General features: G+C 37.3%; 1 protein-coding gene across 4 annotated transcripts in view; it reads left to right on the top strand.

Annotated features, from left to right (window-relative positions):
* BCL2L13 (BCL2 like 13) overlaps positions 1–13,306 on the top strand; it is a 91,211-nt gene that overhangs the window by 35,809 nt on the left and 42,096 nt on the right. For 2 of the 4 annotated variants that reach the window (XM_045775147.2, XM_087855465.1), the window contains exons 3-5: positions 2,254–2,343; positions 4,807–4,963; positions 9,251–9,344. In XM_045775147.2, the coding sequence (XP_045631103.2) occupies positions 2,254–2,343; positions 4,807–4,963; positions 9,251–9,344 (341 nt within the window). Of the gene's footprint in view, positions 1–2,253; positions 2,344–4,806; positions 4,964–9,250; positions 9,345–13,306 lie in introns of those variants that run through there. The other 2 variants (XM_045775157.2, XM_045775182.2) reach the window with 2 other exon arrangements.

Here is a 13,306-nt window from a genome sequence, read left to right as displayed (position 1 = left end):
AAGGAAGGAATGGGAGTTATTGTTTAATGGGTGTGTGGAGTTTCAGTTTTTCAAGATGGAGAAAGTTCTTGGGATGCCTGGGTGGCTCATCAGTTAAGTGTCCAACTCTTGATTTCGGCTCAGGTCATGATCTTAGAGTCTGGGATTGAGCTTTGTGTCAGGCTCAGTGTTTAGTGGAGAGTCTGCCTGGGGATTCCATCCCTCTCCCTTTCCCCCTCCCCCCGAGCTTGTTCCCTCCCTCCCTCCCTCCCTCCCTCTCTCTCCCAAATACATAATTGTAAAAAATAAATCCTTAAAAAAACAGATGTAGAAAGTTGTAGAGATGGATGGTAGTGATGGTAGCACAACATTGTGAATGTAGGTAATACAGCTGAACTACACACTTAAAAATAGTTAAGATGGAAAATTTATGTTGCATGTATTTTACCACAATTAAAAAAATTAGGGGGGAACCTATCTTTAAAGATGACTTTTCTGCTTAGGAAAATTTATGAAGATTACGTTCTTCATAGGATGCATTGTCTCCAAATTTTGCGTACTAAATTATGTTTGTTTTATATAATGTTTAAAAGTTTTTATGTACGTAATTTCATGTAAGGTATTGATGTAGGCAGAAATGATAAATGAAATGTCATTAAGCAAATATATTAATCATGACATTGAAGAGATCCTTTTTGTTGTACTTCAGGTAGAAATACCTAAGGAACTTTATTTTTTTCACAAAAAAATTATTTTAAGTTTTATTTTGGTTATTCTCAGCTCAGAAGGAAAGTGTTTTATAGTACTCAACTTTAAATTTGAAAACTAATAAAAAAATCTGTGAAATGTTGAAATATGCAACCTTTTGTTTTTCAAAGGTATTTTTAAAGACTTAGGGATGCTATAATTATCAACTTTCTTGGTCTGGGGGCGCCTGGCTGACTCAGTTGGTAGAACATGGGACTTGATCTTGGGGTTGTAAATTCGAGTCCCATGTTGGGTGTAGAGATTATTTAAAAATAAAATAAAATATTTTATTTTATTTTATTTTATTTATTTGACAGAGAGACAGCGAGAGAGGGAACACAAGCGAGGGGAGTGGGAGAGGGAGAAGCAGGCTTCCTGCCAATCAGGGAGCCCGATGCGGGGCTTGATCCCAAGACTCTGGGATCATGACCTGAGCCGAAGGCAGACACTTAATGGCTGAGCCACCCAGGTGCCCCTAAAAATAAAATCTTTAAAAAATCAAGTTTCTTGATCCAAATTAATAAGCTCATCTTTAATTCAGGATTTACTTGCTTGCAAAAAATCAAAACATGCAAGTGGCAAATCCATCTCTTTCTAAAACTTATCGGTGGTAGAAAACAGTGATATAAACAGTAGAAAAAGCACTGGAAATGGTCTGTAAATATATTCTGAATGTGAGAAGTGTGGGGTGTCATATTTGGATTCAGTGTTTTAGATGAAATGTTGAGGCAGGAGAAATTAGTAGATTTTAAAGCATGTTGTCTTCATATTCTCCTTCAGAGCTCTTCCTCTTCGTTCTCCATTCTGTGCCACACACCAAGACCTTCCTTTCCTTTAACTACATGGTAATAGCTTGTGGCCAGTATTTTTGGTATACTCACAGTTCTCTTAAGTTGGAGGTTATAAATCTTTTGAGGATAATAGGTCTTCTCTTGAGCTGCAGTTTGCATGAAGATGTGAAGGTAAGGGACCATGAATATCAGTTTTCAAAGATATTTATCACTTACTGAGACAACATTATAGGTTCCTTTTTCTATTATTATGTTAAAAATATTTCTGAGATACTTGCTTCCTAGCTTCCCAACCAGAAGATGAGGAGGGCACAGCCTGGATTAATGATTTTTTTTTAAAGATTTTATTTATTTGAGAGAGAGAGTGTGTGCATGCATGTGCATGAATGGAGGGGAAGGGTAGAGGGAGAGGGAGAAGCAGACTCCCCACTGAGCCGGAAGCCCGACTTGGGGCTCAATACCAGGACTCTGGGACCATGACTTGAGCCAAAGGCAGACACCCAAGCCACTGAGCCACCCAGGCGCCCCTGGATTAATGATTTTATATTCACACTGACCCTAGTTTGATTCACAGCTCCTCCATCGTGGTGGTCTAACCTACCCAAGCCTCAACTTCCTCATCTTTCAGTATGTCTGAGCCTGGTAGCCTTGATAAAATGAGTTTTGATTTGTATTTTCTGACTTAAATAGTTAGAATACTACCCATATTCTAATGGCTTCTCTCTCTCTCTCATAGCTTCACAACCTCTGGATCAAGAAGTTTTATTAAAAGTTAAAAGTGAAATTGAAGAAGAGCTAGAATCTCTGGACAAAGAAATTTCTGAAGGTCTGTTTATTCTTATTTTCCTAGTTATTTAGTAGACTTAGTTTGGTGTGGTTTACTATTGGTTTAATATTTTACAGTAGAGCATTCTCAACATCACACAGCTTCATTGGTATAGGATTGATTAGAAGGGTGAAACTAGAAGGTACCTTTTTTCTTTCCTGGGGGATAGCTTTATAAATGTTTCTAAACCATACCTGACAGCCTTTTCCTGGAGTTAAGTAATAGACTAAACAATCATATTAAGGTACTTTCCATTTAATGTCATTTGATTTATATTGGTGTTTTTTAAATTAATAACAACATTAAAGGGGAAAATGTAAGTAAGTTGCTTCCATTTTTGCATGTATGTTGCTATAGATAGTTGTAAGAGTAATATACATGTAATTTTGTGGTGGGTGGGTGCTAGCTGCTTGCTTTACTGGCATTCTATGCCCTGTATCCTGTTCGTACCTTGGAACAACAATGATTCTGCCTGTTCTTCCCCCAGTTAGAGCATGGCAGTACAACATGGAGTAAGGAAGCAGTTAAAAAGTTGGTAGTTTGAGCTGAGGAGAGAGAAGCTGTGATTGCTTCTTTCATTTGCAACCTTTTATACTTGTATCACCTTCATAGTTTTAAACTTTATCTATGGGGTGCCTGGGTGGCTCAGCTGGTTAAGGGTCTGTCTGTGGCTTGGGTCATGGTCTCCAAGTCCTGGGATCAAGCCCTGCATCCGGCTTCCTGCTTGGCGGGGAGTCTGCTTCTCTCTCTCTCACTCTGCCCCACCCCATGGTTATTCTCTCTCTCTTTCTCTCAAATAAATAAATAAAATCTTTAAAAATAAAATAAAGTTTATCCATGTGCAGGAATATTGAGTTTGAAAGTTCATTTGAAAAGGAATGAAAGTTACAGAATTCTTGAATCACTATATTACACACGTGAAACTAATATAACACTGTATGTTAACTATACTGGAATTAAAAAGCTTTCATTTTACTTTTTTAAGATTTTATTTATTTGTTTGAGAGAGAGAGGGAGGGCATGAGCTGGGGGTGGGGGTGGGCAGGCAGAGGGAGAAGCCAGACTCCTGCTTCCGCTGTGCAGGGAGCCCAGTGGAGGACTGGATCCCCGGACCCCGAGATCATGACCTGAGCTGAAGGCAGATGTTTAACTGACTGAGCCACCCAAGTGCCCCTTAAATAAAAAGGTTTTCAAAAAAGGAATGAGAATAATTAATTCATCCCATCAGGTGGAATAAACTGATAAGAATCTGGTTTAAGAAGTTCCATATTTATGGGGCGCCTGGGTGGCGTAGTCGTTAAGCGTCTGCCTTCAGCTCAGGGTGTGATTTTGGCGTTATGGGATCGAGTCCCACATCAGGCTCCTCCGCTGGGAGCCTGCTTATTCCTCTCCCACTCCCCCTGCTTGTGTTCCCTCTCTCGCTGGCTGTCTCTCTCTCTGTCAAATAAATAAATAAAATCTTTAAAAAAAAAGAAGTAGTTCCATATTTATGAAGGTAAAAACGAAATCTTAAAAACAAAATACTAAGAGTGGGATGATAGCGTTGGAGTTGCTTTATGTTTATCATTCTTGTATGAAACTAGTATGTAGTAACATACTATATTGGCTTGTGTATTTTTTAGAAAATATTTATTTGAGAGAGAGAGAGAGCACAAGAGCGAGCACGAGTCGGGGGAAGGGGTAGAGGGAGAGGAGAAGCAGACTCCCCACTGAATAGGGAGCCCAACTTGGGGCTCAGCCCCAGGACCCTGGGATCATGACCTGAACTGAAGGCATATGCCCAACCAACTGAGCCACCCAGGTGCCCCCCTGTGTTTTGTTTTGTTTAAAGATTTAATTTATTTATTTGAGAGGGAGAGAGCGTGAGCAAGTGGGAGGAGGGACAGAGGGAGGCAGAGAGAGAGAATCTTAAGCAGATTCCGCCCTGAGCCCAGAGCCTGTCATGGGGCTTGATCTGACAACCCTGAGATATATGACCTGAGCTGAAAACATTTACCAACTAAGCCACCCAGGCCCGCTTGGCTTATGTATTTTAGCAAGCCAGTTTAGTCTCTTTGTTCTTGTAAAACTAAAATTTTCCATAAAAATTTTTCCTTTAAAAAAAAATCTCTAAACTAGGACCTGTTAAACCTTGTGTTCAGGAAAGATTAATATCCCATAATAATTGTCTGACCTTTTTAAGTGGCTTATAGCCATTAGCTTGTTTCCAGTAGTAGGCGTCTTAATCCCGTGAGTTTTTGTAGCACAACTTTTTTTTTTCTCAAATTTAAGATTTAAACTTAAAGTTTTTTGCTTTTTGTTTTTTGTTTTTTGTTTAGTAATCTCTACACCCAATGTGGGGCTCAAACTCAGGACCCCAAGATCAAGAGTCCCATGCTCTTCCATCTGAGCCAACCAAGCACCCCTGCAGCACAACTTTGGTATTATTTATTAAAATAGGTTTCTCTTTTACCCTGTCTTCAGCATTCACCAGCACAGGCTTTGACCGTCATACTTCTCCTGTGTTCAGCCCTGCTAACCCAGAGAGCTCCGTGGAAGATTGTTTGGCTCATCTTGGAGAAAAAGTATCACAGGAACTGAAAGAGCCTCTACAAAAGGCACTGCAGATGCTCCTCGGCCAGTGAGTTACCATTGCTGAGTGGGGACTTGCTTCTCTAAGTAGTCTCTGGGACTCTCGTGCAGCACTGGATTGGTTAAGGCTTTGTTTTAGGTGGACACTGTCACTTCTTTTCTCACTTTTCTTTACTTTTTCTTTCTTTGCTTTCCTGAAGCATCTCTGTTTGTGTTTTGAGTGACAGCTTTTGCATCAAAGTGGTGATTTAACTGTTCCGACATGGATTTGATCATTTGTGTTTACTTGTTGAGCTGGCAGGTTTCAACAAACGCTTTCACTGCTCTGTAAGTGTAAATGCACTATTTCACTTGTCCTGTCCGCTTTTTGCTACCATTCTGTCTAGAGGCCAACATAAGCATAATGGTTAGGTTTTTATGCACTGTAATGTGGTGTTGACATCATATCAGTATTTTACCTATCCCAAATGTGTGCACATCTGTCCGTGGAACTGCTGCCACATTCTTATCGTGGGAACGTCCCTGCTAACTATGGTTTTGACTGTTAAAGCTCAAGCAAGAAGCTCGTAGTGAAAGTATGTTAAAATAGAACCAAGTCATCTGTTGTACATCTAAAAATTCTTTTCCTCTAATTCTTTGCTGAGAATCATTAAGGAATTGGTATGAATTAGAACAAAAAAGTTTTAATGAAGAATGACATCTAAAACAGGATGAGGACTGTTTCTTCACTAGAAGAGTCAAAATTCGGATGCCAGATTACTGGTGTAGTAAGGTAATTCCTCACTCTCACATAGGCAAAGGTTGTATGTTACCATTTGTCAGAAGGAAGCAGTTGGAGTTTAAGGAGAATTCAGTTTGTTTCTGCATATTCTGGTGACATGGGCAAATGTGAAAAATCCAAGTTATGTATAGGGCACTGAGATGAAAATCGTATTTGGACTTTTTTAACTTTATATGTGGAAAGCTTTCAAAAGAGATGTGAAGAGATTATGGGTGCCAGAAAATAAAACTTAAATAAGAAATTTGGATGTACAGTGGTGACTTTTAGAGTGTTCTGTGGAGCTTAGGGGCCCTGAGAACATGAGGGACAGGTTGAGTGGGTGGGGCTTGTTAGGCCTTTGCCAATGCTTCTTAAACCAGAATAGCTATATTTTCATACATTTTTAAATTGAGGTTTCATGTAAGATTTGAAGAAACCTGTTTTGCCAAAAAACAAAAACAAAAAAAACTTGTAAAAGCTATTGGGACAGAGAGTAAAATAACCAAGAAGTAGAAGGCAAAAAATTCTGTCTCCAACTTTGATACAAACTATTTATGGCTTTAAGCAAACCATTTCATTCTATATCTAAATTTCCCCATCTATTAATTTTAACTTTATTGGGATATTATAAGCTCTCTGAAGAACAGTGTCATATATGTAAAGTATTTCTTTGGCATCCTTTTTGTAATTTACAGGAAAAATTGATATCTTCTCACCACAAAGTAAATTATATTTAAAAATATATAGTCAGATGAATCCTTGGTGGTTTTTTCCCCCACACCCTGAATAGTGATGTGATTATTTCATATTTTTATTTATTTAAATATTTCATTTTTTAAAAAATTTTTAAAGATTTTATTTATTTATTTGAGAGAGAGAGCACAAGCAGAGGAGAGGCAGAGGCAGAGGGAGAAGCAGACTCCCCACTGAGCAGGGAGCCTGACATGGGGCTCGATCCCAGGACCCTGGGATCATGACCCGAGCCAAAGACAGATGCTTAACTGACCGAGCCACCCAGGTGCCCCTAAAGATTTCATTTTTAAGTAATTTCTACACCCAGAGTGGAGCTCGTACTCACAACCCCGAGATCAAGAGTCACACACCCCACCGACTGAGCCAGCCAGTTGCTCCTGACATAATTAGTTTTTACATTGGTACCTCTGGTTGTATCTGAGAGTCAGGCCTCTTTATGAATAAATTTTTTTTTTAGTAATCTTCTTTTGAAAGTTGTTAAGCTCTGTTACTAATACCTTAAAAGTAGCTAACTGATGATGAACTAGTATTATACAGGTTGATGGGAATAATTTGTAAGGTAGAAAATATCACTTACTTCTTCAGACAGTCTTGTTCAAGTGGGAAATTAATCCTGAACGCTGTATAGCCAAGCCCCAGCAGTGTGAAAAGGTTCCCCCTGCCCCTTTTTCCTCTTTGCTCTGTTCAGATAGCTCATTAGATAGGGCTGATTTTTCAGCTACTTGCTTTTCTACGTATTAGATTTCCGTTGAGTGTTTTAGTCTGCTGGATCTTTTATGTGCATGTATGTGTGTACATATAATGATTCAAATCATGTTTCATCCTGAGGGATGCTAAAGTACTCTAGCCCGACAGGCAAACTACCAGTAAGGACTAGTGTGACCCACAGCAGCATCAAACAGTTCAGGAAAGGAAGTGAAGGGACTGATAGACGCAAGTAAACTTCAGGGAGAATAATAGGCATGTATAGTATCTGAAATTCAAGTTTTATAACTACCTACTAGTTAGCCCAAGGCTTCTAAAAAATTCTAAGCTTACTTTAATGGTAATATAATATCAGGAAGATAATACATAATATCTTCTTAAAAAGGTCATCCCATGTATCTTACCTCCTTCAGCATCTCTGTGGTATTGATTTTATATTGACTTGTGTAAAAAGATGATACCTGTGTCATCAGAACTGGTTTCTGAAGTATGTAGACCAGCACTGTACAACAGGTGAAATGCAAGTCATGAAATGCAATTTGAAATTTCCTAGCAGCCACATTAAAAATTAAGATTTTTAATCTATTTCATTCAACCTAGTATATTCGAAATATTACAGTTTTAACAGGTACTCAATATAAAAATATTAAAGAGCTATTTTACACTTTTTTTCCTTACTGAGTCTTAGAAATCTAGTGTGTATATTGTGCTTTGAGCATGTCACTAGCCACATTTCAAATGACCATTAGCCACATGTGGCATCGAGACATTACTGTGGAATGTTTCAAAATCCTGATTTAAAATAGGAGTAGTGTGGCCTTTGGATCCAGATGTAGTTGGGTGTGAACTCCTGCATTGCTGGTTGCCAGCTATGTGGATTTGGGATAGCTTCTCTGAGCTTCAGTTTCCTGATGTGTAAAATGATAGTATGTAATATAAAATATAAACATATAAAAATATAAAACTGAACGGTAGGCTACCGATAAGTGGTAGCTGTCTTCAATTATTAAATTTCATAGGCTGAAGAGATCACAGACCCGAGTCAGAGCAGAAAATGCCTTTGGAATGGATTTTAAAATCCTATAAAAGCAAGATTTCTCCCCTTTTTTACATATATGTTAATACTTTGCCCACAAAAATGGGGGGTAAATTTTATTAAATCTGATATTCAGGCTGTTGATGCTTTCGTATGCCACTTGGTACCAAGTCTTTGTTGTTGTTTTTAATTTGTACATGAAATCAAGTCTTTTTTTTTTTTTTTAAGTCCGTGTCTTTTTTTTTTTTTTTTTTTTAAGATTTTATTTATGTATTTGACAGACAGCCAGTGAGAGAAGGAATACAAGCAGGGGGAGTGGGAGAGGAAGAAGCAGGCTCCTAGCGGAGAAGCCTGATGTGGGGCTCGATCCCGGAACGCCGGGATCACGCCCTGAGCCGAAGGCAGACGCTTAACGACTGCGCCACCCAGGCGCCTCTGAAATCAAGTCTTAAACGTAGTACCCAAATTCCCTCAGTAAATTAGTGAGTGTTGTTGTCATCACTCAGTGATTTCGGTTTTGGTATGACTCGAACTTATGTGGAAATAATCAGAAAGGCTTATCTCTGCCCTCCAGGATTTTATGTCATAAGACTCCAAGTTAAAAATAGAGCTCTGTTTATTGGCCTTGTTTAGTCCAGCTCCTTATATCCTCAATTTGAGAGGTCTTTCAGTGACATGTTTCTTTAATTTTGAAATGTTTTAAGTTTTTTGCCTTTTAAAAAAGTTAAAATTGCTTTTAATAATGAGGTTATTTTTGTTACTATTTAATCTTATTTTAATAACCCAAGTGTGTGTTTATCTGCAACATGGAAATCCTGTTGGATGAGTTTCAAACAATTACTTTAGAAGTGTTATTATTTATTATTATCTTGTTATGTTATTAGTTGCTTTCCCAAGCTGATAGCATGCCTCTCAGCGAATAGGGAATGCTTGAAGTAAATGCATACCAAATGTTAAAAGCACATCTCATACGAAACAGTATATTGAATAGTCTTTGGTACTTTAGCAAAAAGTTCAACACAGAATAGTGACTGTATATTTATTCATCTGGAAATTTAGAATTTTCCTTCTTTGTGACCCAGACTTTTAAAAAAAAATCTCTACAGGCCAGTGACATATCAGGCATATCGGGAATGTACACTGGAGACCACAGTTCATGCCAGCGGCTGGAATAAGGTATTAACCAAATTATCTTTTCTCTTACAAGATTTTAGTGTGTTGATTAAAGAGCAGGAGAAATTGTTAACATCATATAAAAGAAAACTGTTAGAGCTCATTATTTAATGCATAAATCCAATTATGGTAAGTGGACGTTTTTGATTAAAGTGGTTTTTTGATTAATCCTGTGAGATTCTGGTTGGCCCAAAAATATGAGTCCCATAGTATGCCATTCTTTCTTCCTACCTATTCTGAATTTTCTATCATTTCTTCACTTCTCTGTATTAGACGTGACATTTATCTCCAGACGGTTATTTGTTATCCTGTGTGTATGTCTTGGGGCGAAAAAGAATAAGAGCTTCATTTGGGAGACCGCTTCTTCTGGTTTTCTCTCTCTCTCTCTCTTTTTTCTTCTGGTTCTCTTAAATGAGTAATACCATTTGTGTTTTATAGTTTACAAGGTATCTGATGTCACATCTCATTGGATCATCACAATCATCCTTTGCAGAAAACAGAATGGATTTCATTAGCTTTTGTTTTGTTATGTATTTAGTTAGATGAGGCAAATAATCAGAGAAAAAAGTTAAGTGACTTGTCCAGGACCCCTTGACTAGGAAATATTGAAACCAGTGCTAGAGCTGAGATCTCAGATCTTCTGATTCCAGCTTTAGTGTTTTTTCCACTGTACCATACCGCTCATCCATGATCTCAGACTGTATTATCCATTTACAGGCAGAAAGTCTAAGGAAATGCAGTATAGGAGGGCTCAGCTCAGTATGAGGAAGAAGTGTGGCCCTTAGTGATCTTGTGTTAGGGATGAGAAAATTCAGTAGAATCATTTTTATAAATACCCACCTCTACTCTGGATTGATTTTTTTTTAAGTTTTCATTTTTATCCAACAATTCCATATATCACTCGGTTCTTATCATGACAAATGCACTCCTTAATCCGCATCACCTGTTTAATCCATCCCCCCACCCCTTGCCCTCTACTCAGAACTATTAATAGTATGAGCCAGACAGTGTGACCTTACATACCTAATTTATGTATAGCGTTTTTAGTCACTTTATAATACAGGCTTTGAAAGCGTTATAGCATAATAATTAGCATCATAGGCTTTGTAATTGGACTTATTTCAAATATCAGCTTTGCCACAGACTAGGTGTGTATCTTTGGACAATTCATTAAGCTCTCTATACTTTTTTTTTTCTTTCTAAGTTTTGTTTAAGTAATCTCTTCACCCAACATGGGGCTCTAACTAATGACCCCGAGGATCAAAAGTAGCACACACTTCCAACTGAGCCAGCTAGGCATTTCACATATGTGAAATGGATCTGATCATACTAACCTCATAAATTTTACTAGATTTAAATGACATAATATAGGTTAAATGCTTATTTAGCACATTGCCTGGCACCATAGTAAGAACACAGTAAACAGTAGCTATTACGTTAGATTTAACACAGGAGAACTTGCTCGAAAATAGTCACTGTTACGGAGTTTTACTATGTTATTTAGCTGCAAATAACTTATTTAAAAAGCTTGTTTCATTTCCTTTCTTGGAATAAAAAGCCCTCTGATTTGGATATTTGAAATGCATTTATTCGTTTTATAAATAAGAATGAGCTGGGTTATGATATATTTCTTAGTAGGTCAAACTACACATGTTTAGGTACCTAGTATTACTAGCCTTCTTCCCCTATTTTATGTTCTCTTCCTTTACCTCTTGTGCAGTGACTGTTAATAGTCAACTCTTGTATGTCCTCCTCCCCTCGATCCTAGGGTTGTCCTAAAAAAAAAATCTGGGTAAACCCCAGACTTCGCTCTCTCTCTTCACCCGTCTGATTTTTCCATCGTCTGCTTCATTTTAGTCCCTCAGCTGGACCAAGGGCCAAGGCTGTGGCTTGAATAAATACCTCATATAAATGAGGCATGCCAGTTAGAGTATTATTTGCTCTGCTGAATCCAGTATTACTCTCCTACTGAGTCCTCTAAGGCTGAAAAGAATGTGGCTGTCTGGTAGGTAAATGAGGCTCAAATGAAACATGCATCAGAGAGAAGAGAAAAAAAATGTCCACAGAGCATGCCACATTAGAGATAAACTGAGTGAATATCTGTTTATCTGTATAAGGATTCTGAAAGCATCTCTATATCAAAAGAGGTGGAGGAAGAAAGCTGGTCACAAGCCTGTATTAATAGTATGATCCTTTAAAAAAATAAGTCCAAAAAAAAAAAGTCCATGTAGAAATGTAGGTATGTATATGTCTAGAAAAACAATTGAAATATGTGCCAAAACATTAATACATAGTAATTATCTCCAAATTGTGGGTTCTTTTCTTTCTTCTCCTGCCCCCACATGGGTATTGTTTTTTCCCATGTATTTCTCTGCTTCTGAGAAAAAGAATGATCATCAAAGAGAAAAAGCCATGAAGTGCTTACCTTTGCCTTTTCTTGGGGGTGTAGAGCCTGCCAGAAATATAATTATGCTCAAGTACATTAATTGAAGGCACTGTGCATGCCATTGGACTGCTGACTATAATTATGGTATCTGCAAAATTCCATAACTGCTCACGACACATTAATAATCACTGCATTTTTTTTGACCCTGATAAAAACAATTATTTTAATGGTGTTCTGGTACTGTAAATGGTGTGCAGAGACACATCACACTTTATATCTTACTATCCTCTATTTTTCTCACCCCCTTTATATCCTTTTTAAAATAAACACTGTCGGGGCCCCTGGCTGGCTCAGTCAGTAGAACATATGCCTCTTAATCTCGGGGTTGTGGGTTTGGGTCCCATGTTTGGTGTAGGGATTACTTAAAAATAAAATCTTTTTAAAAATAATTATAGAATAAAATAAACATTTTAACTGGAAAAAGAGAGTCAGCTATAGTGTTAGTACATGCTGTTCATTGCGTAATAAATAAACTTTAGAAAAATAATAGCAGAAGTAAATGAATTATTTGCCTGGTTAATTTTTAGTGACATATTAAATCACTAATATTTTTAAATCTTTATTAAAATTTCAAGCATACACAAAAGCACAGCGAATAATACAGCAAATCCCATGTATCTTGTCACTCGTCTTCAGTAATTATCAGCATATGGCTGGTCTTGTTTTACCAATTTCCCATTCTCCCCCAGATTATTTCGAAGTAGGCCCTAGACATCACTTGATTCATAAATACATTAGTATGTATTTCTTCATAAATGCATTAGTGTGTATTTCCAAGGATGATGTAGCCCTTTTTTTGATGTATCTCTTTTTCTTAACCAACTGATACTACTATTATACTTATACCTCAAAATATTAACAGTAATTCTATCATCGCATAATTTGTTTAGTATTCAGATTTTTCCAGTTGTCTCACAAAGGAATTTTTCTAAGGTGATTTTTTGAATTGTGATACAAACAAGGTCCATGCATTGCATTTGGCTGATAAGTCTCTTTGTCTTTACTTATTAAAAAAAATGAAATATAATTCATACCATAAAATTTATATTTACCCTTCTAAAGCATACAATTCAGTGGTTTTTTAGTACATTCACATAGTTATGCAGCTGTCTGCATTGTCTAATTCCAGAACATTTTTATCTTGCCATAAGGAAACCCCACACCTTGTAGTAGTCACTCTCCGTTTCCTGTTCCTCCCAGCTCCTAGCAATATTACTTGGTCTCTAAATTTGCCTGTTCTGGATATTTCATATAAATGCAATCATGTAGTATGTGTCTTAAGGCTCCTTTAATATGTAGTTATACTCTCTCTCTCTCTCTCGTTTTTTCTTTGCTTACAAGTTATTTCTTCTGTAAAATTTCCTACTTTCTGGATTTTATTGACTGTATCACTGAGATGTCACTTAACATATTCCTTTGTATCTATATTTCCTTTCCATTGGTAGGTAGATTTAGAAGCCTAGTCATATTCAGGTTTAATCTTTTTGGCAAGAATACTTCATTGGTAATGTTCCTTATT

The sequence above is a fragment of the Ursus americanus genome, chromosome 25 (assembly GCF_024610735.1).
Source record: "Ursus americanus isolate L20-20 chromosome 25, mUrsAme1.1.p, whole genome shotgun sequence".
NCBI classification, from domain to species: domain Eukaryota; kingdom Metazoa; phylum Chordata; class Mammalia; order Carnivora; family Ursidae; genus Ursus; species Ursus americanus.
Note: the sequence above shows the minus strand (reverse complement) of the source record. Positions and strands in the feature narration are given on the sequence as shown.